The sequence below is a fragment of the Carcharhinus amblyrhynchos genome, chromosome 4, assembly GCF_965287045.1.
Source record: "Carcharhinus amblyrhynchos chromosome 4, sCarAmb.v2.hapA, whole genome shotgun sequence".
Classification (NCBI taxonomy): Eukaryota; Metazoa; Chordata; class Chondrichthyes; order Carcharhiniformes; family Carcharhinidae; genus Carcharhinus; species Carcharhinus amblyrhynchos.
Window position 1 is genome coordinate 73,958,171 of NC_137327.1, and position 27,154 is coordinate 73,985,324.

Below are 27,154 nucleotides of genomic sequence, written 5' to 3' on the forward strand. Positions count from 1 at the left end.
CAGCAGAAACTTTTAATGTGGCAACTGTGAGCAAACAAACTCTAGAAACTTTGTACCTGAAGTAAACCAGATTAGTCCACATTGAAGTAATGTACCTCTTGGCTTCTGACTGTGGAAGAATCATAACCTGGTGAGCAGCTGTATCACCTTTAACCAGCTGCAGTATTTGTACAAAGTTAAAAGACTTTTTGACACAAGTGTTTTCATTAAGGTTCACATCTGAACACTGACAAGTGGAAGAACTGTTCGTCCTTGTCCAAATATGAACATCGAGGACTCAGCTTTATCTGGGTTTACACAGAATGATCAAACACATCCTTCAAATAACACGGTGAGTACTTGATCAAAACATGGCAGTGAACTGTAAAACACTGAGAGGTGCTGATAATTTGGGGATTTTGCTGTGAATTGCAGAGTCTCTTGGTGGGGCTCATAAAGATTCCAAACTACCAACTGATTACTGCTAAATGGAACAGACAATAGTGGCTTGGAATTGACAGGGTCTCTGATGGCAGCACAATGTCAGCATTACCATTTAAAGCCCCCTGAATCTGATCACAGCTTGAGCATTTGGCACAAGCCAACGTTAAACTGAAGTTGCAGTCAGCCTTTCATTTATCCACCAGAGGTTTTATTTGGGACACCCGCCCATCCCTACCTAGGAAACAGTGAAGTCAATTGATTTGACAGTAATTTCCCCTTCCCGCTCTTGCATCACTGTTAAAACACATAATACTAATATCAGCCTTGTTCAATGAGGTGTTACTGAGTTCCAAGCACTGAGAACATAATTTCATGTTTGTAAAGTGTCGTCTACTGCCTCCATAAATGTTATTTTCTTATTTTCTTAAAAAAAAATCTGCTAAATAAAGTTAAATATGATGCTTGTTATTGATATTTCAGCTTCTACTTTAATCCTCATGAACTTTGTTTCATGTTCTTTAAGTTGTGTAACGAGTGATTTGATTATCAATGATTTTCATTTTTTGGTTGACTGCCTGTGAGAATCATTAATTTGATTGAATTCATGGATAATTTGATGTCTCACGGTACATAATGATGATATCCCCCTTAAGCTACACCACCATCAACTGCACATTAAAAGAGATAACAACTCTTAACATTGGGATTCAGGTCAATGTTTCTGTCACAGGGTGAAAAATTTTCTGTTTGAGTTCCAGTCTGAGAAATTCTCATTTCTGAGTAGTTCATTTCCTCTCTTTCTTCCCAGGCTGTCACCAAGGGACATGTGGGTGAAAGTGATGAGAATGTAGAGCGAGTCAACTGGTCCTCGAAGACTGAATACTTGCTCTCGGTGATCGGCGTGGCTGTGGGTCTGGGCAACGTCTGGAGATTCCCTTACCTGGCTTACAAAAATGGAGGAGGTAATGTAATGGAATATGAATTACAGGAGAGAGCAAGAGGACAGAAATACAGGGGAAATTAATTGATTTCTAAGGGACATTAACTACAATTAAAAAGGTAACAGTTTTTCTGCAATAGGCAAATAATGCAGGGCGAAACAACACTGGCATAAAGAATGATGAATTCCATCTCAGACCTTCAAATTATTCTCAAAACCCAAACAAGTAACTTGGAACTTTGGTTCTTAATAGTGTACATTTTCAATCTGGTATACTGTGAGAAAAGATATAGAGGACGATTCTCTCAGCCTGCTGCGCTGCAAAAGCAACACAGCAGGCCAGGAGACTCAAGCAGAGGCCATTTCACAGGCTCTTCGCTGGGTGCCATAGCCTCTGCAAGTCTCCTGCAGCTGGATTTCCGGCACCATCAGCTCTGCACCAGAAATCAGCATAGAGCTGCATAAGTTATTCAAATTAGAATTTCCCTACAATTTAGCACCTCCTCCCCACCTCCCTGCCAGGAATGATTCACCTCCCCACTTGTGGTAAGCTTGTGGCCCAAACCTGCTCGAGTGAAGGGGGCCATCAAGGCCCCGCAGACTGTATCTTGCCACTGCGTATGGGGTAGTGGAAAGGGGCTAGAGCCGAATGGGGTGAGCCAAATTGAGGCAGTGCCTCTGGGGACAATTGGTGGGGTTGTGGGGTTCCCACTGCCACTCTACAGAAGGATCAGTGACAGAGGGATGGAGGCCAGCCATCGGAGTTGGGCTTTGAGATGGGGGGGAAGAGTTGGGACTGCCGGGTAGGGGGAGGAGTCGGGGGCAGGTAGTGGTAAGGATAGCCTGGATGCATTCAGAGGACCAGTGATCGAGCTGTGGAGTGGTCATACAGCCAGCGATGGGTGATTTGCGGTGCTGGCCAGCGATCAAACTGGCCAGCAATCAGAAGGCCGGCAATATGGGTTACTGTGCATGCACCGATCTAAGCGCTGACAGATCAGCGCAAGCACAGTAGCCCACTCAGCACTATGCTGCTGGCTCTCCAGCGGGAATAGGCCCTGCCCACAGAGTCTACGAGGTTCATGCTAGGGCTGTCTGCAGTACAGAGTGTGGGAGATACATATTGAAACTCCTGCTGAAAAGAACAGTGGAATTTACTTCTGCTTTTCAATGAATTTGACACTTAGAATTTTTTTGGGAGAATCCCATCCATACAAACCAGACAGGAATAGGCCAATCATTGTGTGATCAATTCATAAATAATATTTATTAACTTAAACGAAAAACACATGACAAGAAAAACTATAACACTGCAACATTAAACTTAACCACATCGATGGTCACACACACACACGTGCGCACACACACACAAACATACACACACACAGATACGCGTGGCACGCATGCACACACTATTTACCCTTTGTTCCAGGAATAGGCCATTCAGCCCTTTGAGCCTGTACATCATTCAATAAGATCATTGCTGATCTAACATTCACGAAGTCCATTTTCCTGCCTTATCTCTGGAATTCTTAACTCTTTGATTAATTAAAAAATTTAATCTCAGCTATGAGAATGTTGAAGGTCTCAGCCTCCACAGCTTCCTGGGGTAAAGAATTCTGAACATTCGCCACGTTTTGAGAAAATAAATTCTTTCTCAAGTCCACCTTAAATTAGCACCCATGATTTTGCAACTCTACCCTCTGGTCCTATGCTCTCCCATGAGTGAAAACATCCTCCAACATTTAGACAACCCTGTCTAACCCCCTAACAATCGGTTTATATTTCAGTCATGTTACCCCCCATTTTTATGAACTCCAAGGTGTACAGATCCAACCTGTTTAATCCTTCCTCATATTGTAGTCCTCCGCACCCAGGATCATCCTAATAAATGTCTTCTGTACTGCCTCCAATGATAATATGTCTTCCCTTAAATAAGGGCACCAAAACTCTTCACAATATTCTAAATGTAGCCTTACTCATTCCTTGGACAGTGACAGAAATACCTCTTTTTTTTATACTCCAGCCCCCTTGAAATAAAAGCCAGCTTTCTATTTGCCTTCCCTATTTCCTTGTGCGTGTGTATGCTAGTTTTCTGGATTTCATGAACAAGAATCCTCCAAGTTCCTGTGTGCTACAACTTTCGGCAGTCTCTCTCCATTGTAATAATAATAATCTATGTTCTTTCTTCTAAAATAAACAATCTCACATTTTCCCACACTGAACTCCATTTGCAAATTTTCTGCCCTCACATTTAACCTCTCTTTAAACTATTTATACCCTCCTTACAACCTGCCTTCCCCCCATCTTTGTGTAATCTGCAGATTAGGCCACAGTACATTCTGTACCTTCCTCCAAATCATTAATATATATTGTGAAGAGCTTCAGTCCCAGTACCTATCTCTGTGGTACTCCACTAGTTACTGCCTCCAACCTGAGGAAAGACCCCCTTATTGCTACCCATTGCTCACTATTAGTTAGCCAATACTCTATCCATGCCAGGATATTACCTCCAATACCATGAGTTTCTAACTTGAATAACATCCTTTTGTGTGGCACTTTACCAATGCCTTTTGAAAATCCAAATACACAACCTAGACTGGTTCTCCTCTATCCACTCTGGCTGATCCTCCTCAAAGAACTCCAATACGTTTGTCAGAGGTTTCCCCTTCATGAAACTATGCTGATTCTGCTTGGTCAAATTATTACTTTCCTAACGTACTGCTATTCTCTCCTTAATAATCAACTTTAATATTTTTCCAGTGACTGAAGATAGACTAGCTAACTATAGTTTCCTGCATTTTGCTTCCTTCTTTATTTTGAACAAGAGTACCACATTGAAAGTTTTCCAATCCTTTGGCAAAGTCCCCGAATCCAAAGATTTTTGGAAAATGATCACCAATGCATCATAACCTTTGTAACTTCCTCCTTTAAGATCCTAGGGTGAAAATCATCTGGTCCAGGGGACTTATCAGCCTTCAACCTCAATAGTTTGCCTAAGACAAATCTGATGATGGTGATTGTATTTAATTCATCCCCCTTATTTTTTACTATTCCTGGGGTGCATGTAATATCCTTTGCAGTAAAGACCTCTGCCATTTCCTTGTTCCCCATAATTATTTCCGCAGTTTCACTATCTAAGGGTCAAAGCTTACTTTTATTTCACTCTTCTTTTTAATGTGCTTAAAAAACTCTCAATTTCTGTTTAAATGTTTCTTGCTAGTTTATCCTCATTATTTTCTTCTTCCTGATTATTTCTTTTAGTCCCCCTTTGCTGCATTCTGAATCTATCCCAATTTCTGTTCTACCTTTACCATTGATTTGCCGAATTTATAGAATTTGAAATGTAAACTAAACCTTTCCCACAGATTAATGACAATTTACCTTATTAAATCTTACAGTCAGCATGACCAGTGAAACAGGTGATTTTCTGTGAAGGGGCAAACAGAATTATAATATTTCAGGATGAATTGATTAAAAAATAGATAGAAAGACGGAGACAGACAAACATATTTTCAAAATGGTTTCAGGAGTTCAGCCTGAAAGTGTGTTTTCAGTCTTGTCTGATCTTACGCCTCATCAAAGTTTTTCTGATATTTCCCAGGTGCATTTCTTATTCCCTACACACTCATGCTGGCACTGGTTGGAATGCCTGTATTTTTCTTGGAATGTTCCTTTGGACAGTTTGCCAGGCTCGGACCAGTTGCAGGATGGAAAGCTGTGCCGATTATGCAAGGTTAATGTTTATTTGGCAAATGGTTAATACCTGCTGTAATATTGGTGGTATCTTTCTTATCAGACAGGGGTTTAAGCCAGACTTGCTGAAATAGAGGTTATGATCGCATCATTCATACAGTTAACAAATGCAAAGAAGAGACAGGCACAGTGAGTGAAATGTTCTCTTTCATCATTTCAAATTTCATAGAATCACACAGTGCAGAAACGACCATTCAGTCCATCAAGCCTGCCTCTTTGGCAGAGCATCTTATCCAGGACTTTGCGTCTGCCCTATCTTTGGAACTCCACATATTTTACCTACACATCTTGGGACACTAAGGGGTAGTTTAGCCAATCCACCTAACCAGCACTTCTTTGGAGTGTGGATGGAAACCAGAGCGTCCGGAGGGAAACTCACACAGATACTGGGAGAACATGCAAACTCCACACAGACATTCGCCTATGGACGGACTTGAACCCAGGCCCCTGAACTGTGAGGCAACAGTGTTAACGACTGTGCCACTATATCATTTAATGCGATACTTTTAATGATGGTGTCATTTTTCATTTTCCTGGAATAAGTGTTCATTATTTGATTTTGTAATAGAAGAAAAAAAACTTGTATCTTGATCATGATCACAGGAAACCCTGATTAATTTTGAAGTCAAGTTTAGAAGTGCAGTTATTGCTGTAATGTTTTTTGTTCATTCATTGGATGTGGGTGTTGTTGGTTGGGCTAGCATTTATTGCCAACCCTGATTGTCCTTGAACTGAGCGGCATGTTAGGTCATTTCAGAAGGCAGTTAAAAACCAACCACATTGCTGTGGTCCAGAGTCACATGTAACCAGACATGGTAAAGGTGTCAGTTTGCCTTCCCTGACAATTGAAAATGGTTTCATAATCATCATTAGACTTTTACGTCCAGATTTATTTATTTATTTTTCAAACTTGGATCCCCAAAGCATCACACTAGGTCACTTGGCCGCTAGTTCTTTGAAAATACCACTGTACAACCACCTCCCCATAGGGAAACATGACAGAGACATTACACCAGTAACATGAATATTATTATACCTCTATGAAGATAGTTTAACTTGATCTCTAAGTTCATAGGGAAGAATTTTCTCAAAAAAATGACTGTTTTCTTGTCATTTGTTTTCAGCAAGATAAGTAACACAAATTTACAGCGCAGTTCATAACAGGAACCATCATGTGATTATTGCCAGTGGAGGAGGAGGGGGATAGAGTCTCAGCTCACCTGTGAAGCCAACTGCTGAGCTTCTGGGGCACCATTGCACAGGCACTCCAATCTCCCAGTGTGTGTACACACAGAGCACACAATATTCTGGGAGATATCCTGTCACTCCTTCCCACCCGACCATGGATATCGCTCCCCCACCCTTCCCCAGTCACCACCTGGGACATTGCCCCCTCTCCCTCCAAATGCCACTCTGAACTTTGTCCCCGTGATCCATGTCACAGTCAATCACCACCCCGCCCCCCCCCACCCCTAGATCATACCATAGCTGATCACCATCCCGACACCTCGATTGTGCCCTTGGCTGAATGCAGCCCCAGCCCATCCCGATTGCCACTCTGGCCAATCTGTTCCCCTGATTACCACCACAGTTGTTCCACCACCCTGATCACCTTCCTGGTCAGTCCGCTGCCCCTGACCACGACACCCACCAATCAACCTCTCCTGTCTGCAGATTTCCCCCATTCCCTCATCCCCCCTATCCCAATCAGGTTGCACATCCTCAGACCCTGTTCTCTCAGGCCTCTCCTTCACTTGGCACTGCCAGAATGCATGGTGGGCAGCGCCACAGTGCCAGACAGGCACTGCCGCATGAACACTGCCCAGCTCTGCCCCTGACCATCTGGGGTGCTTCAATGGCCTCCAATCCCACCGGTGTGGCCATCATGCCTGGTTTCTATTGGTGGGGACCATCTATGGTACTTGCCATTGAAGACCTCGACCAGTGAAGGGGCAACGGTAAATGAGCCCAGACAATATCATCATAACTCATTAATGACATGTAAATCAGGTCATTAATATTGAAATCAGCCTCCACTGATTTCGCCAGCCAAACAATGTTGGTAAGATTGTGTGTGTTGGGTGGGGGAGGGGGACAGAAGCTGGACATGAACTTGATTTTTTGCCTCTCGCCCTATGCTACCAGCTTGTCATACCAATCAAACAATGTGGTGAGCCAATAAGATCACGCCAATTACATTTAAAAGCTGTACACTTAGAGGGTAATTATATCTATGTGGAGTTGATCTTGCAGAACACAGCACAGATCTGGTGTCATCAAGCTCTTGACCCTTACATAGATGTAAGGATACGCAAGGATATTTTGGCCTTGGAGGGAGTGCAGAGGAGGTTCATTAGGGTGATACCAGAGTTGAGGGGGTTGAGCTATGAAGAGAGGCTGAATAGACTGGGCTTGTACTCGTTGGAGTTTAAAAGGATGAGGGGGGATCTTATTGAGATGTATAAGATGATGAAGGGGATGGATAGGGTAGAGGTGGAGACGTTCTTCCCACTCAGAAAGGACAGCAGGACTAGAGGGCACAGCCTCAAGATAAGGGAGGGGGCAGTTTAGAACAGAGTTGAGGAGGAACTTCTTCACTCAAAGGGTGGTGAATCTCTGGAATTCTCTGCCCGTTGAAGTGGTGGAGGCTGCCTCGCTAAATATATTTAAGACACGGGTAGATAGGATTTTGGTAGGCAAGGGAATTAGGGTTATGGGGAGAAAGCGGGAAAGTGGAACTGTGCCACTTCAGATCAGCCATGATCTTATTGAATGGCGGGGCAGGCTCGAGGGGCTAGATGGCCTGCTCCTGCTCCTATTTCTTATGTTCTTATGTTCTTTATTTACTGCCTCCTCTCAATAAATAAACCCCCAACATGTTTACCGAGTCCCCTATGAGTGATCAGTGCCTTCATACCACAGAATAACAGCAAGGTTGTCTTCGATTATGCTACGTGGCATGAGATGACCCTTTTTTTAATTCAAATTCCACTATCTACCACAGTTGGTTTTGATATTCCAATATTCTGGTCAACTGCATCAAAGTCAAAGCAATGGAAAGCATTGAGAATACAGCATGCTGACTGCACAGAAAAGCTTTGAAAGCACAGCCTGAGGATACTGGGTAGACAGTTTAGGGTTGAACAGGCTCCTTCTGTTCCTATTTTCTATGTTTCTATGTGCCTCAATAGTGCTCAAATAAACAGCTGGTAGGCAGACAGACTCCTCATGGTGAGGGGCAGTACATCAAGAGGACCAGCATCAGGTTAATGCATGTGAGAAAGACAAGTGACCAGGGTGTTAACCAGATCAATAGTGAGTGAAGGAGAGCTAAATGAAAAGAAAATAGGAGGAAAACTATCATGAAAATCAAACAAGAGAAGGCTGTGATCATCACAGTCAAATAGTCAAAGGGATATAGCAAGACATCCACATTATTCTCCAGTTTGAATTGAATGCAGCTAACCTATTTTCCAAATTCAAATTGTTTAAACAGTGTACAAAGCAATGGCTTCTTGATCCAGGTGTATCTGAATCAGACAAGCAAGTCATAAAAAGTTGCTTAGCAATTGGGAACGAAACTCTGCACAATAGAACACATAAGTGTTAACAGCCTGAAAAATTCCCAAAAATATGAACCACATTGAAAAACTGTTTCAGAATCAGGTTAAATGTCTTTATTCATCAGCTAGAGTTTGTATCATTTTGACACATCTTTGAAAATCCAGAATTCGTCTGCATCTGCAGAGGAAAGGGTGATTTTTCAAATCAGAGCTGGCAAACAGAATTGTTGACTTGGTGATTGTATCCACTTCCAGAGCATCAAAGAACTTTTCAAGGAAGGGCCTAAGTAGGAACTTATCCTCACAAGTCGGCAAAGCTTACAGATCTCAAATTCGACCTCATTGTAGGTTAGACAATTGAGACAAAACAAAACATGTTGAAGGTGTAGTACTCAGCATGCACCAAGCAAGTGCCCAGCTCTTCATCAATTGTGAAATCCATGTGGCAGAAATGGCTATTGGTAGTAACAGTACACAAGAGCCAATGTTGATGCAGCTACAAAGAGCTATGAACTGATATAAACAGGCTGTATGCAACAAATATTTTCAAGGAAGAAAATTAACCATTGAGTATCCAGTTAGAAACATACTTGATTTGATTAACAAACTAGAAAATGATTATGCAAAGCAGTGAACAAACTGATTGAATTTGCTTCAAAATCTATGCGGGCGATCTTACTGGCTCTTCCGTCTGGCCGATCTGTGAGGCGAGCCAAAGATCAGGCAAAAGGTGAAAAATTGGGTTCACGGGCAGTTTTTTGCCTCTCACAATTTTAGTGGTCCTCTTTTGCCAACTACGTTGGCACTCAGAAAGGGGGCAAAGCCAATTTTAATATTCATGACATGATAACCATGTCATTAGTGAATCCCAGGCGCTATCTCCAGGGCTCACTTGCTTTTACCTGCTCGTCGGACAAGGTCCTCACTGGTGAGGATCACCTATGGTCCCCACCAATGCAGAAATTGTAGAAAAGCATAATTGAAGGATGACCTGATTCAATTCAGCAAGTTCAAGAACATAGGAGACCTTTTTGGTCTCGTTTAGATGAGCTAGCCTAGGGATTTGTTTTTAGAGGCAGGCAGATCACCATAACAGAATATTTGCAATCTGAAATTATTCAACAACTTCATCACTCACAAGCGAACATACTCGCAAGAGAAAGAAACAAACTATTGGCTGAGTGTGAACAAGATGTTGAAGTTATCTTCAAAAAGTGAGGGGCATGTCAAGAGCATATGTAAGATCGACGCAAAAAAATGACTTCACATGATATTCTTACACATCCTCTGTCCAAAATCACATCTTACTTCTCTTATGTCCATGGTTCTGACTTCATCGTTATCATCAAATACTTTACCCTACTATTCAACAATTGCACAACTGTTCTGCACAATCTAAGTTATCAGTTTATTTGTATTTTTTATTTGTTTTTTTATTTATTAAATTTTCAGTTTATTTGGTGAGCCTATAGAGATCATTCTTATAAAGGTCTGCAATTTATTGGCAAGCCATTTCAGGATATGAATGAGAAGTGGAATATCAATCGCACAACAAGTTCTTCCTTTTAACCTAGCTGAACAAATCCCTAGTTTTCATATGTAGGCAAGCAAAATAACATCTATATCAAAGCTTTGACAAAGGGTCATTTGGACTCAAAACATCAGTTCTTTTTTCTCTCCTTACACTTGCTGCCAGACCCACTGAGATTTTTCAGCATTTTCTCTTTTTGTTACACTTCCTGGTCTCTTGGACTCTGATTGGGAATGAGTTGAGGCCCCATTCCCAATAGGTGTGGTCAGCCAGGACAGTCTCTCTGGTCTCCATGGTGCCCAATTGCAGAAAAACATAACTGGTTTGCCTGACCAACAGAATCCAGGTCAAAGAATTTATTTCAGATCAATAACTCCCAATCTAACCTCTTGTTCGTTGTTTTATTTTAAGGTGTGGGGATCACTATGGTACTTGTGACCACAATTGCTAACATTTCCTACTGCTGCATCATCGCCTACAGCCTGTATTACTTGTTCGCCTCCTTCCAATCCCCCCTGCCATGGGCAGACTGCTTCAGTTGGTGGGGTGCAGATGAAACATGCAGCAGGACTCCCAAAGGTACTGTCTGAACTTCTATTGGGTAAAGTATCCAGACCGACTGGTCAATTTTCATTCTGTCAGTCTGAATGAGAGAGAAAATGGACAACAATTTCAGTGGCCATCTTCAATGTGATCAGAGGTACTGGGAAAGAAATCAGCAACAGGGATCATGTCACTGTCACTGGGGTTTCAGGATAATCAGGAGTAAAAAAATGAATGATGGTAATGTATTAAAGAACATGATTCATCATTAGTAGTGTTGCTCATAAGCCTCTTTGTATTTTATCTCTCAGCTTGTCAAGTATTCTATAATTTTTTTCTGTGTTTCATTTGTCCATTCTTCCTCCCACTCTCTCTCCCTATCCCAGTATTCGTTATCTCATATTGATTCTCTTGTCTGTGTATCACAAAGTTTGTGCACAAATCTTTCTCTCACTTTTGCTTATCATGTGAGTTTTTCCAAAATATCTTCCACCTTCTGTATACATCATACTCTGCCAGCCTCATACAAACTCTGCCTTTCTGTTGATTTTATTTCAGTCTTGAAACTGCTGTTCAACTCAGAATTACAAATCATCAAAGATACCATAGATTAATTTGGTTTGAATTGACTGAGCAAGTTTAATTGTGATGGAATCCCTGAAAGAGAGGAACCAAATGTTTTGACTTTGTAAATAATAGCAATTAGCCTGAGGATTGGGAATTCAGAAATCAGTGAAGGGCCATCAAAGCGTCAATGAAAAAAAGACAGAGCTGCAGAATTGTTATAGCTTTGAAGGGTCAATTCATTCCATTGTGTCTTCACAGGCTCTCCATTCGCTTACCTTCTCTCCAATACTCTTCCAACAAAAAGGGAAAGGTATGGGCTGAGAAAGTAAATTACCCTGTATGAATCTTTAAAATTATATAAAAAGAATAATGAAAGTAAAACATTGGATCTTTAAAGGTAGTGACAGAAAAATTATTATGGGGAATGAGAAAATGGCAGAGACATTTAACAAATATGTTGTCTGGATGTAAAATAACTTTATCACTGGTTAGTTCACAACACATTGCTTGAGGAAACTGTCATGAAACATTCCATCAGCTCATAGTCCAAACCACCTTGTTACTGTCTCCAATAATTTCTTGCTTCATGGAAAAGTATAACTATTGTCAGGAGCCTAGGGCCTATACACTACTCCTACCAGTGTTTTCTGGCTATTGCTGATCTTAATTTCCACCTATATCAATTCTATTTCATGATCTTCTGGCCAGATCATTTCTTAGTAATATATTTATGTTATTGTAAAAATGCATTTTCACAGACTCCATTAATGAACAGAAAATACATTTATTGATAAGAATTGTACAGCAGCCTCATGACCATAGCTAGCTCCCAAAATGTCTTTTTGCCTAAGAGTCATCCTCACACTGGAGTGATTCCATACTATGGGTCCCAGTTGGCCGCACAGACCACGAGCCCTTAGTCTGGTGTATTGCTCTTAAAGGGACAATCACCACATTCCTCCCCTTTTAAGTCCTTTATATATTCTTCAATATCTAATTCACCCAGTCCTAAATCTTGACTAAACATTATGTATATGAGTTGGACAATTATAAATTGAGTATTAGGAGTTTTCTATTTCTTGTGGAGTGGCATAATTCTACTTTAGTCTTCAAGGTTCCTCCTGACAGTTTCTTTAGGCCTACTTGAAAATTTGTACCCTTCTCCCAGCTAATCTGTTTGATGCTGTGTGGTAAGGAGCAGTTCTAATGTGTTTATTATCATTGAGTGTGATGAAGTTTTCAAACTCAGCAGTTGAGAATATGGTTCCATTGTCTGATACCATGACTTCAGGTAATTCATGAGTTGAAAAGCATTGATGAAGTCTTTCGATGATAGCTTGTGATTTGATTTGATTTGATTTCTTATTGTCACATGCATTAGTAAAAAATGAAAAGTATTGTTTCTTTTGCACTATACAGGCAAAACATACCATAGATAGAGAAGGAAAGGAGAGAGTAGACAATGTAATGTTACAGTCATAACTAGACTGTAGAGACAAATCAACTTCATGAGAGGTAGGTCCATTCAAAAGTCTGACAGCAGCAGGGAAGGAGCTGTTTTATTAAGCTGGTTGGTATGTGCCCTCAGACTTTCGTATCTTTTTCCTGATAGAAAACGATAGAAGAGAATATGTCAACGATGCACGTAGACCTTGAATGTGCTGGCTTCCTGAGGAAGTGTAGACAGTGTCAATGGATAGGAAGCTGGTTTGAGTGATGGACTGGGCTTCATTCACAACCCTTTGTAGTTTTTTTGTGGTCTTGGGCAGAGCAGGAGCCATACCAAGCTGTGATACGACCAGAAAGAATGCTTTCTATAGTGTATCCGTAGGTGACTTTAGGACAAAAATGTTGATCGATTTAGAGTGTGCATCATCCACAAGCAAAAACATTGTGCTCAGGAATGGACCAACAAAATCAAAATGGATTGTACCCATGGAAAGCCAAGCCATTCCCAAAGGTGCAGTGGGGCTATAGCTGGCGATGTTTATTGCAGTTGGCACTGTTGACAGTGTTTCACTAGCTTCTCAATATCAGCATCAATACCAAGCCACCCACACATAACTCCTGGCAAACAACTTCTTCTTCGAGATGCCAGGATAAGCACAGTGTAATTCAGTTAGAAGCAGCTCTCTGCTTGGTACAAAAATGTCTACTCTTGCACAACCCCCCCCCCCCCCCCCCCCCCCCACCCCCCCAGCATATAACACCATTCTGACAACTTAATTCATTCTGGTGGGTAAAGAATGGTTTCATTTTCTCAGAAACTGACTCATTTACCCATCCTATAAATATTTTGTCTCTCACTTTGGACAGAAGTGGATTTAAATTGGTTCAATTTCTTATCCATTTAGCCGGTGCTCGAATTGTGTGCAAAAATTTAATGCTATAATGATTTCTTGTGTTACTGCAATACTTTCAATACTTTCTTGCAAGGGTTGGTGGCTAAGAGCATCATGCTTTCCAGGTCAATGCTTTAAAGTATATTCAAAAGCAGACAGATTAATGTCCATCATTGAATTCTTACCAAGGCAATTGGGAGGATAGCCTTATCCTCTTTGAAGAGACCCAAGAGTGGCTTGTGGTCAGAAACACTGGTAAAGTGTCTACCATGTACATATTGGTGGAATTTTTGAAGCCAAAGACTATTAATGATCCTTTCTTCTCAATCTTTGAATAGCCTTTTTTGGCCTTTGTGTCGTTCTTGATGCATATCCTACTGGCCTTTCAGAGCTATTGTCCATCTCCTTGGAAAACACCACACCAGCACCATATGTTGAGATGCCACAGGTCAATATCAATTCTTTAAATGGGTCGAAGAGAAATGATGTGGATGTGCTGGCATTGGACTGGGGTAACCACAGTAAAAAGTCTGACAACACCAGGTTTAAAACCTGGTGTTGTCAGACTTTTTACTCGAAGAGAAATAACAGCTTTGAGGAATGCAACAATTGTTGATAACTCCCTCCTGGGGAAACTTCCAAGACCAAAACCTTTGATGAGTTTGGTAAATAAAGGTTTACCTAACATAATAGGGATGATTCTCCCAATAAAAATTCTAAGTGTCGAATTTGTGTAAAAACTGGAATAAATCCTCGTGGTTTTTCAGCAGGAGTTTCAAAATGAAGCTCCCACACTCTGTGCATGGCAGAGTGCCTCAGTGTGAAGCACGTTGAAATTCAGCTGGAGAGGCTGGCAGCATAGCTCTGAGCAGACACTGGGTATGTTCCGGTCTGTCAGCACCAAGATCAATGCGTGTGCAATGGCCCCACTCTGCCGGCCTCCCAATTTCTGGCCAGTTTAATCACCAGCGAGACCCACGCCCCTGCATTGCTGGCCCTCCACACCGTCCCCACACCCTGATCGCTAGTCCCCCTGGACCTGACCAGGCCAGCCTCAACCCTGCTCCTCACCCCTGGACTGCCTCAATGTCAATCCCTCCCCCCAAGTCCCAACCCTCCCAGTTCCAATACCACCTCAGCAGGCTACCTCCCCTCCCCCAACCCTGATGCCCAGCTCTGAATGCTAGCCTCCCACCCCTCTTTCATTCTGCCCGAGCAGGAGTCCCCACTCTCACTGAACACCCCCCAGAGGCCCTGCTCCCCCCACCGCCCCTCCCCCGAACCCCCACATAAGGCCCAGCTCCCCATTAGGCCCTGTCCCCTTGGTGCTGCCTGATGCTTGGTGGGCAGTGAGAAGCTGCCTCATGGACATTGGCACTTTGCCTCTTGGGCCTTGCAGGGGGCCCAGGCTGGCACAGCCAAAATGGCAATGAGCAGGTGGCATTCCGACCCCTCCCCTGCCCCCTATTCCCTGGTATCAGACCCTCAGAGGGGCCTTGATGGCCTCCCTTCACTCCAGTGGGGTTGGACGGCCAGTTCCTCGCAATAGGCTATGGGAAACCCCACTGGAGTGAAACACTCCTAGCAGTGGGGGAGGGGAGATGCTAGCGGGCCGGAGATTCCAGTTCCGGGCCCCCTAACACTATTCAAATTGTATTTAAATGAGATTTTAATAAAATATGCAACTCCATGCTGATTTCTGTCGTGGAGCTGACAGCGCTGGAAATCTGGCTGTCGGAAACTCACAGAGGCTGTGGTGTCAAATGGAAGCCTGCAAAACAGACTCCACTCGAGTCTCCCAGCAAAAGCATGGCAGCAGGCAGGGAGAATCGACCCCAGTATGTTTATGTGGACTGTCAAGATAATAAATATTTCAGACAACATGCCCTATATGTTTAAAAAATACATACATTTTATTGAAACCCATTGTAAGTTACAGCTTATACATGCTGTTAAAGACAGCAGCAGTGAGTCTAGAAAGACAGCCAAGCTAGGACCCTATCTCTACAGTTTAAACAAGCCGCACTGAGAAAGTGAATTTCCGTTGACAGGAACTGCCATTGATTTCTAAAAGAGACAGATTACATTTTTAAAAAGAAACTGTCCTCAGCAATTGTAGTTACATGGCCTTCAACTCAACCTCTGGAATCTAAAGGAACTTGAAACAAAATCCTGCTGCAGTCACAGTGACCACCCAAAGATTCATAAACAGTGAACTCTCAGGGTATTTTATCTTCCAAAATTGAACTTTAATTTATCTAAGAAAAGCGTTGCCGACAGTATAAATTTCAAAGAGTGCGTGCTTGTGTATGTGAAGAAGTATTGGAGAAGCGCGGGTTTTCTAAATCATTTGCTATATTTACCTGAATGGGTTTCTAACTCAGTAAAAACTAACCCTTTAAACTCAATAAAACCTATCAGACTTGGGTCTTCGCAATCAGCATGTATATCTTTAAACATAGACATTAAGAAAATTCCTTTATACTTCTAGATCCTTCAACAATACCTGACAAAGGCAGACTTGAAGTATTATGATAAGAGATCATATTTTAACCGTCCTCATGTGGCCATAACAGTTGGTAAAGGCTTTATTAGGAGTGAATGGAAGTGCCTTAAATTTAATTCAAAACATATTCTACTCCCTAAAGTCTTAATTCAACCAGTTCTTTGATAATCATGATTCATTGAAAATAGTGTTTATATTTTAATAACTTGATTTGAATTCATGATCATTATTTTATAAAAATCTGTCAAATAATGGGCCCGAATCTCCGACCCCCTCTGATGGCCAGCAGAAATCCCAATGCCCCAGTGAATGGAGTTCCATCAAAAATTGGGATCTGCTATGGATGTGAGATCTCTCAGGATTCACACAATCCAGCCCATTGATTTCAATTGGATTCCTATCCAGAATGGGCAGTAACCCAAAAATTATGCAAAGCCACTAATTTGAAGATCATTAGTGGGTTTGACAGCCAATTCACCAGCCTTCCACCATTCACCCAGCCCATCAATGGGAACTTCACTCGGAGGGCTTTACATGTGTTACCCACAAGCAGAGATATTCCTTATTGCACTCCAGGAATCCAGGCAGAACCACCAACCCCTCATTAAAGAGGGTCATCCTCCCCCTCCCTCATCACTCAAAGCCTGGGTTACTCTCCCCCCACCCCACCCCCCACCACCCCACACTTCATGCAGGCATGAGGGCAACCCAATGCGATCCCCTCAGCCCCATTCCTGCTCAGAGAACCTAGTCAGCATCCCCCTTCACTCTTTGACACCCCACTCACCTCCTTTCAAGCCACGTGCCTTGGTTGTGTCAACAGTACTCTGCCTAGCTCTGACACCCCAGCCTAGTGCCTTGGCTCAAGGAGATAAGACCAGCGGCCATTTGCCCCAATGCAGCTCCCTGGCTGCAGGGGAAGGGCTCATCAGGAATGGTGGGGAATGAGAGGACTAAGGCTGGGGACAAGGTATTGACCTCAGCATTATTCCTCCCCCCCCACCGCCAGGATGGAGGACTTGTGGTTAGACTATCCATTCTAGCCGTGGCAGAGCTGAAAATCAACTCTGGCACTGTGATTTGAGGCAGCCCTGTGATCATAATTTGCATTCCTGCTTATCAGCTATGAAAATTCTGAAGTGACCAGGTCATTTTAATCTCCAAGCCTCACCCCCCCTCCAGCCCCCAGCCCCTGGTCACTTGGCAACCTCTAATATAATTGCAACACTCCAGTCTGCAGCAGAGATTTTTCATTTTTGCTGTTAGAAGCTGCAGGTGTGAGGAGATCCCTGTGAAGTCCTCAGGGGGTCTCTGAGAGAGAGGAGGTGTCAATTTCACCTGGGAAGGTGTGGGGGGGAGTGGTTTCCACTCTATACAGCTGTGCATTCAGCCACGATGTATGCACTCATCTTGATTTGAAGTTGCTGTGGCTTCCTAGCAAGCAGAAATCTTTGAAACCCTCTCCATTGCACTTAAAGCCTTTGATCTATAGCAAATTCAATGTGCAATGCCTTGACAAAAATTCCATTAGCGGTTCAATGGATTGCTAATCGGGAATGGATCTCAAAAAACCCATTGATCCTGACTGCAAAGTTGACAGGGTCTAAGTCTAATTGCCAACCCATATGGTGTCACTTCCACTTTTGCAAACAACTGTTTTGAAGAAATCTCAGGAGAGCGATGAGTTTAACCCCTTGCCCCAACCTGAGCCCACACAACTCCCAGGATCCCTTCCTATGCAGACTGGCAACAGCAGAGGGGTAAATGGCATCAGGCCAGGTTATCAGTGTCAGGTTGCCAGGGTGCAATTCACCTTTGGTATGGCCAAGCCATGTGGCCTGAAGGGGCACTGACTTGGGGGTCTGAGAGGAAAGTAGACTTGATTGAGGGTGTCTAAGGGTAAAGGGGGCTGAGTAGGGGCTCTGAGGGGGGAGTCAGGTCACATTCATGCCTATGTGGTGTAGGGGAGGAGGGTAACCCATTATTTATGGGTGGGGGGGATGCCCCTCTTTGTTCAGGGATTGGTGGTGCTCCACTAGTGAGGTGGGAGGCACTATTTTGTTTTATAAGAACATAAGAAATAGGAGCAGGAGTAGGCCATCCAGCCCTTCGAGCCTGCCCCGCCATTCAATAAGATCATGGCTGATCTGTCGTGGCTCAGTTCCACATTCCCGCCCTCTCCCCATAACCCTTAATCCCCTCTCTTATCAAAAACCCATCAACCCGCGTCTTAAAAATATTTAGCGAGGTAGCCTCCACCACTTCAACGGGCAGAGAATTCCAGAGATTCACCACCCTTTGAGTGAAGAAGTTCTTCCTCAACTCCGTTCTAAACCGCCCCCCCTTTATCTTGAGGCTGTGCCCCCCAGTCCTACTGTCCTTTCTGAGCGGGAAGAGTCTCTCCACCTCTATCCTATCCATCCCCTTCATCATCTTATACGTCTCAATGAGATCTCCCCTCATTCTTCTAAACTCTAACGAGTACAAGCCTAGTTTATTCAGTCTCTCCTCATAGCTCAACCCCCTCAACTCCGGCATCAGCCTAGTAAACCTCCTCTGCACTCCCTCCAAGGCCAAAATATCCTTGCGTAAGTACGGCGCCCAAAACTGCACACAGTACTCTAGCTGCGGCCTCACCAATGCCCTCTATAGCCGCAGCAAGACCTCCCTACTTTTATATTCAATCCCCCTCGCTATGAAGGCCAGCATCCCATTCGCCTTCCTGACCACCTGCTGCACCTGCAAGCTGGGTTTTTGCGACTCATGCACAAGGACCCCGAGGCCCCTCTGCACCGTCGCCTGCTGCAGTTTTTCTCCACGTAAGTAATAGTCCTTCCTACCATTATTCCTACCAAAGTGGACCACCTCGCACTTGCCAACATTAAATTCCATTTGCCAGTTCCTGGCCCATTCGCCCAGCCTATCTAGATCAAATACAAAAAGCCCACAAAAATGCTTTTAAATGATTTAAACAGTTCTATAAGGTTAGTTCTTACTACAAAGTACTTTAAACTTATTTAAACAGGTTTTTAACAGGTGGTTTCTTATCTGTCTCCCTGCTCCTTCACTCGTCTGCTCCAGCAAACAATGGAAGGCTTCACCGTGTGACCACCTGATAATTAAAGCTTGCTCCCCCTCAACTCCCTTCTAACCACTCCCTCAGAATGTTTAATGTGGGTAGGGTGACCTGTCTTTGAGCACAGAGACTGAGCCCCCCTTTTTAAAGGCTGCCCAGTCTCGGGACATTGGAGCTGGCTGGCGAATTGCTTGTAATGAGCTTATTTGCATCTTTCAGCTGGGTGAATCCCACCTGAAAGACACTGCCAGCACCAATGGGAAACAATCCCATTTTTCCAGAGGAGTGGGCACTTAGCTTCAAAACAGGAAAATTTGGCCCAGAATCCCCAGTTTAACACAGAGTGAACACTAGATCTGGATTGTGCTGTGAGTGGACGCTAGTCAGAACCTGTTGGTCATTCATGTCGGCAGCATCTTCCGATCCCAGCAACGGCACACCCCCATTGCATATTTCCCAAAGGTAATGGGTGCATTCAAACGAAAATCCCGTTGCCAACAGCAGGATCAGAAGATTCCAACACCAGCCAATGGTGCTCCCCCTCCACCCCCACCCCTGCTGCCATGAAACATGTAAGAATTCTCACAACACCAGGTTAAAGTCCAACAGGTTTATTTGGGAGCAAAAGCCACTTCAAAAGCCACAAATAAACCTGTTGGACTTTAACCTGGTGTTGTGAGATTTCTTACTGTTTTACCCCAGTCCAACGCCAGCATCTCCACATCATGAAACATGTGGCAGATTGTGCCCTGCATCTGTGTACTCTGTCCCCTCTCTAACCTCCCCCATTGTAATGAAAGGGATTAGACTGATTTAGTTAGCGTGAAATAGTGACCCTGATGATGTCACTAGAAATGACAGCAACATTCCCAGTGAAATGTAATTCTAAAACACATTCCACATTTTCCAGATCCACTCTGCAACCTCACTCTCAGTGATGGATATTTTGAAATCGTTAATACAACATGGCTACATGGAAACAATGAAACTTGTCCAAATGGATCAGAAATCTACCTTCCTCACCAGGGTCCAAGTGAGCAATACTGGGAGTAAGTAAATGACAACAGATAGCTGTGCCTATAACCTGCACCAGTAGCTTCCTCCTGGGAAGATTTGTTGGGGGAATATCTATTAATGATTGAAAAGCTGTTTGATTTAGACAGAGGTACTATTTTATCATACACCTGTTACAAAACAATATCAGAACAGGGAGTTAATTAATTAACAGCTCCCTGGTTTATAATAATATTCATACAGTGAAACATTTACTGATTTTGTTTATTTCTTTGCTCTTCAAGGAAGAAATTTACCACTAGAATTCCTAAACATTAAACAGTTCCAATTATCAGTGACTCATACCCCTTTCTCTCTGTATGTTTAATAGAATCCAGTATTGTATTTAACACAGAGACCTGAGAACTGAGTTGGGTAAAGTGTCTGGGAGCAGGAACCAGGTTTAACAATATGAAGGAGCTGAATTCATTGGGAGACACAGTGACTAATCCAAATAGTTTTTACAGTACAATGTAAGGCAATTGGTGAAGCACTGTCAGGAAATCCTTCAAATCAAATCAGCTTTCCAGGGAATCTCACCAGCACTCACTGTTTAAACACAGCTCTAAGTTTTAAAACCTCAATAGAAATAGAGATCAATCATAATGAGAATTAAGCATTCTCCCACTTCTTGTTGACAGTAAAATATTTCTCTAAACACTTTGATACAGTGATACATATTTAAGTGGTTGCATGATTGCTTTAACTGCCAGTCACATGAAATGATGGTAATATCAATTTCACAGGTTACTGTTTAGTTTCACTTTCTAAACTGTATAGGCAACTGCTCCTAAGATAAATGGTTGTTATTTTGAATCTAAATGTGCAAGCTACATCTTTTTCCTTTTATTAAAACTCACAACTCATAACATAGTTGTAACATTTAAAATAAATTGTTGATGAGCTCGGATTCTATTTCATCAAGAACATCGAGAAAAGATCCTAGTTTAAAAAAAAATTGTGGATCTTCGCACTTCAAATATTAGAAAGCTGGGGAAAATCAACAACAGGATTAAAGATTGAAGTGCCATGTAGGAAGGCCATTAAGAAAAATAAAAAGCATAAAATATATTGTGTTTCTTACCAAACAACAAAATCAGGTAGACTCCTCTAAACTGAAGGTTTTAAGAAATGGTTTTGTTCTGATTTGAGAAGAAAGAGATTCCAGGCAGTATCCGTCATATTTGAAAATAAGAGATGCAATGCTATATTGCTGGGGTCAATTTGGCAAAAAAAATCCGCTGGAATTTTACCACCCTGTCTGCCACAGGAAGTCATGATGTGGAGATGCCGGTGTTGGACTGGGGTAAAACAGAGATAAATCCCTCAACACCAGTTTAAAGTCCAAACAGGTTTATTTGTGGCAAAAGCCACAAGCTTTTGGGACAGCCTGTCCCTTTGTCAGGTGGCTGAGCGTTCTGATCGTAAAAATGACACAAAGTCACAAACTCAATTTACATGCCTAATGATTGGAATGTGAGTCTTTACAGCTAATCAATTCTTAAAGGTACATAGAACATAGAACATAGAACATTACAGCGCAGAACAGGCCCTTCGGCCCACGATGTTGCGCCGACCAGTTACAAAAACAATGACCCACTAGCCTATACCAATCCCTTTTCGTCCATAAACCTATCCAGAGATCTCTTAAACGCCCCCAAACTAGACGCATTTACAACTGCAGCAGGCAGGGCATTCCAATCCCTCACCACCCGCTGGGTAAAGAACCTACCCCTGACATCCGTCCTGTAGCTACCCCCCCTTAATTTAAAGCCATGCCCCCTCGTGCTAGCTTTCTCCATCCGAGGAAAAAGGCTATCACTATCCACCCTATCTAAACCTCTAATCATCTTATATGTTTCAATAAGATCCCCTCTTAGCCGCCTTCTTTCCAACGAAAACAACCCTAGATCCCTCAGTCTCTCCTCATAGGACCTCCCCACCATACCAGGCAACATCCTAGTAAACCTCCTCTGCACCCTCTCCAACGCCTCCACACCCTTCTTGTAATGCGGGGACCAGAACTGCACACAGTACTCCAAGTGCGGCCGCACTAGAGTAGTGTACAGTTGCAACATTACACTGCGACTCCTAAATTCAATCCCCCTACCAATAAACGCCAAGACACCGTACGCCTTCTTGACAACCTTATCTACTTGATTCCCAACTTTCAGGGATCTATGTACACACACACCTAGATCCCTCTGTTCATCCACACTATTCAAAGTCCTCCCGTTAGCCCTATACTCGACACATCTGTTGCTCCTACCAAAGTGAATTACCTCACACTTCTCCGCATTAAATTCCATCCGCCACCTCTCGGCCCAGCTCTGCAACCTATCTAAGTCTCCCTGCAGACTATGACACCCTTCCTCACAATCTACCACACCTCCAACTTTGGTGTCATCAGCAAATTTACTAATCCACCCAACTATACCCTCATCCAGATCATTAATAAAAATTACAAACAACAGTGGCCCCAAAACAGATCCCTGAGGCACACCACTCGTAACTGCACTCCATGATGAATATTTACCATCCACCACCACCCTCTGTCTCCTATCTGATAGCCAATTCCTGATCCAACTTCCTAGATTACCCACAATCCCATACATCTGCATTTTCTGCAGAAGCCTACCATGGTGAACCTTATCGAACGCCTTACTAAAATCCATGTATACCACGTCAACTGCCTTACCCCCATCCACCTCTTTGGTCACCTTCTCAAAAAACTCAATAAGGTTAGTAAGGCACGACCTACCCGCTACAAAACCATGCTGACTATTTCTAATCAATTCATTACACTCCAAATAACTATAAATCCTATCCCTAATAATTTTTTCTAAAACCTTGCCCACAACAGAAGTAAGACTCACCGGTCTATAATTCCCGGCAAAGTCTCTGTTCCCCTTCTTAAACAATGGGACAACATTCGCTATCCTCCAATCCTCCGGGACTACACCAGAGACCAATGACGACCTGAAGATCTGAGCCAGAGGCTCTGCAATCACCTCTCTAGCCTCCCAGAGAATCCTAGGGTAGATCCCATCCGGACCAGGGGACTTATCTATTTTCAGCCCCTCAAGAATTTCCAGCACATCCTCTTTATCAACCGTAATACTGTCTATTTTACACCCCTGCAACCCAATGTCCTCCTCAGCTATATTCATGTCCCCCTGCGTGAACACCGAAGAGAAATATTGGTTCAATACTTCTCCAATCTCCTCCGGTTCCACACACAACTTCCCCCTGCTGTCTGTAACTGGCCCTAATCTTGCCCTGACCAACCTTCTGTTCTTGACATACCTATAGAACGCCTTAGGATTCTCCTTAATCCTATCAGCCAAAGTCTTCTCATGTCCTCTTTTAGCCCTTCTCAACTCACTCTTCAACTCCCTCCTAGCCAATCTAAAGCTTTCTAGTGCACTATCTGAGCCCTCCAATCTCATCCGAACATAAGACAATGTGAGTGGAAAGAGCTTTAAGCACAGGTTAAAGAGATGTGTATTGTTTCCAGACAGGAAAGTTAGTGAGATTTTGCAAGTCCAGGCAAGTTGTGGGGGTTATAGATAGTGTGACATGAACCCAAGATCCCTGTTGAGGCCGTTTTCATGTGTGTGGAATTTGGCTATCAGTTTCTGCTCAGCGACTCTGCGCTGTCGTGTGTCTGAAGGCCGCCTTGGAGAATGCTTACCCAAAGGTCAGAGGCTGAATGCCCATAACCACTGAAATGTTCCCCAACAGGAAGAGAACAGTCTTGCCTGATGATTGACGAGCGGTGTTCATTCATCCGTTGTCGTAATGTCTGCATGGTCTCCCCAATGTACCATGCCTCAGGCCATCCTTTCCTGCAGCGTATCAGGTAGACAACGTTGGCCGAGTTGCAAGAGTATGTACCGTGTACCTGGTGGATGGTATTCTCACGTGAGATGATGACATCCTTAATGATGATCCAGCGCATCTTACAGAGGTTGCTGTGGCAGGGTTGTGTGGTGTCGTGGTCACTGTTCTCCTGAAGGCTGGGTAGTTTGCTGCGAACAATGGTCTGTTTGAGGTTGTGTGGTTGTTTGAAGGCGAGAAGTGGGGGTGTGGGGATGGCCCTGGCGAGATGTTCGTCTTCATCAATGAGATGTTGAAGACTCCGGAGATGTCATTGCCTCTCCGCTCCGGGGAGGTACTGGATGACGAAGGGTACTCTGTCTACCATGTCCCGTGTTTGTCTTCTGAGGAGATCGGTGCGGTTTTTCGCTGTGGTGCGTCGGAACTGTCGGATGAGTCGAGCACCATATCCTGTTCTTATGAGGGCATCTTTCAGCATTTGGAGGTATCTGTTGCGATCCTCCTCATCTAAGCAGATCCTGTGTATACAGAGGGCTTGTCCGTAGGGGATGGCTTCTTTAACGTGTTTAGGATTTTAGCTGGAGAAGTGGAGCATCGTGAGGTTATCCGTGGGCTTGTGGTACAGTGAGGTGCTGAGGTGACCATTCTTAATGGAGATGCGTGTGTCCAAGAATGTAACTGATTCCAGAGAGCAGTCCATAGTGAGTCTGATGGTAGGATGGAACTTGTTGATGTCATCATATAATTGTTTCAGTGATTGTTCGCCATGAATCCAAAGAAAGAAAATGTCATTGATGTATCTAGCGTATAGCATCAGTTGAAGGTCCTGTGTGGTGAAGAACATAGAACATAGAACATTACAGTGCAGAACAGGCCTTTCGGCCCACGATGTTGCGCCGACCAATTAAAAAGCAATGACCTTCTAACCTAAACCAATCCCTTGTTCCAACCGGCGCATGAAGATGTCCCCCACCTCCCCCCCCCTCCCCCCCCCCCACCCCGCCACCCCCCCGCCACCCTCCATCACTAGCCTCCCAATTGCTGGTCTCTATGACCCCAGCCCCCTGACCACAGCCTTTGTGACCCACTCCCACTCTGATCGCTGGCCTCCGCCCCCTCACCATGGCCAGCCCGTGCCCCCCCATGGCCAGCCTGATGCCCCTCCTCATGGCCAGCCCAACAGCCCCCATCCCCATGCCCCCTCCTCTCAACCCTACCAATCCCTGCAGTCAGTTCCCCCCCCACCACATCCTGTATCCGCACCCACCCCCCACCCCCGCCACCTGTACCAGTAAGCCCTGTCCCCTCAGGCCCCAGCTTTAATCTCTGCCGGTGGAACATCTCCCAGCAAGGAGGGAAACATTAGCACGCCCAGGCGATACCATCCCATGCTCACTAATGATATGCAGATGTGAATTTCCATATTGTCACCAGCCTCACGTTAATTCTCAGCACGAGTCTGATTATGTTAAAATAAATGGCTTGGAGAGTTTCAATCAGCTGCAGGACCCCCGCTGATGTTTCCCAGCTCACTATGCCAGCTGAGCAGCGGAGGGCCAGGAGAATCACACCCGAAATGTTTATAGCTTTTCCCATTATAATTGGAAGTAATTGGAGCTTAATTCATCCAGCAAAACCAAGAACCAAAATATACAATGACATTATGGGCCCCAAAATGAGGCAATGTGAAAAAGCTCACTTATTGAACATGCTTTGACTTTAAAAACAGTAATAGAGACGATAGTATTGTTAGGACTGTCTGCTAAGAAATTTCACAATTCGGTGCAGGAATGAAGATCCACATCTTGGGAATTGCTTATATGGAGTTAAAACAACAAAATGCATGTCACTGATATGCCAAGTGAATGCTGGAGCAAGGATAGTCAATGCAATAATTGCAGCAAAATGGGTCACATTGCAAAAACCTTTTGGACTAGACCAGCTTCTCCTGAGAATAATATTCAGAAAAAGAATCTGGGTCCCTTCAAGAAGAACAACAAATTATATTCTACAGAAATAATTTACAGCGTGGACGAAAAGAATTACAACTGTGAAGAAGTATGATGAAGAGCTCCAACTGAATGTCTTAACCATTCAGAGTGAATCTGAAATTAATTGGACTACCTACTGGGATGACAATTGATACTGCGATTGCTGTATCTTTAACTCTTGAGATTCCATTCCAGCAAAAGCTGAAGCATCTTTCTTTAAAATCAGCTCATGTGATTTTAAGGAATTGCATGGAAGAGATTGCGCTGTTGACGGGTTGCATCATTGTCAATGTAGAGTTGAGTGGACAAACAGCAGAGTTGCCTTTCCAGCTCTATTTGGGAGATTTGATTTGATTTGATTTGATTTATTATTGTCACATATATTACTATACAGTGAAAAGTATTGTTTCTTGTGCATTATACAGAAAAAAGCATATCGTGCACAGAGAAGGAAGGAGAAAGTGCAGAATGTAGTGTTACAGTCATAGTTAAAGTGCAGACAAAGATCAACTTCATGCAAGGTAGGTCCACTCAAAAGTCTGATGGCAGCAGGGAAGAAGCTGCTCTTGAGTCAGTACGTGACCTCAGACTTTTGTATAATTTTCCCAACTCAAGAAGGTGGAAGAGCGAATGGGGTCCTTAATTATGCTGGCTGCTTTCCAAGACAGTGGGAAGTATCGACAGTGTCAATGGATGAGAGGGTGGCTCGAGTAATGGACTAGGCTTCATTCACAACTCTTTGTAGTTTCTTGTGGTTTTGGGCAGAGCATACCAAGCTGTGATATAACCAGAAAGAATGCTTTCTATGCTGCATCTGTAAAAGTTAGTGAGAATCGTAGCAGACATGCCAAATTCCCATAGTCTTCTGAGAAAGCAAAGGTGTTGGTGGACTTTCTTAACTACAGTGTCAGCATAGAGGGACCAGGACAAGTTGTTGTTGATCTTGTCACCTGAAAAATTGAAGCTCTCAACTATTTCTACTGCATCCTCATTGATGTAAGTCGGGGTATGTTCTTACTATGC

At 43.5% G+C, this 27,154-nt stretch overlaps 1 protein-coding gene across 1 annotated transcript in view; it reads left to right on the plus strand.

Moving 5' to 3' along the window:
- Positions 1 to 262: 262 nt before the first annotated feature.
- LOC145342121 (sodium- and chloride-dependent neutral and basic amino acid transporter B(0+)-like) overlaps positions 263 to 27,154 on the plus strand; it is a 77,435-nt gene continuing 50,543 nt past the window's right edge. Inside the window, exons 1-5 of the mRNA XM_080187360.1 lie at positions 263 to 331; positions 1,232 to 1,385; positions 4,968 to 5,099; positions 10,625 to 10,792; positions 20,158 to 20,296. Of these exons, the coding sequence (XP_080043486.1) occupies positions 263 to 331; positions 1,232 to 1,385; positions 4,968 to 5,099; positions 10,625 to 10,792; positions 20,158 to 20,296 (662 nt within the window). The remainder of the gene's footprint in view (positions 332 to 1,231; positions 1,386 to 4,967; positions 5,100 to 10,624; positions 10,793 to 20,157; positions 20,297 to 27,154) is intronic.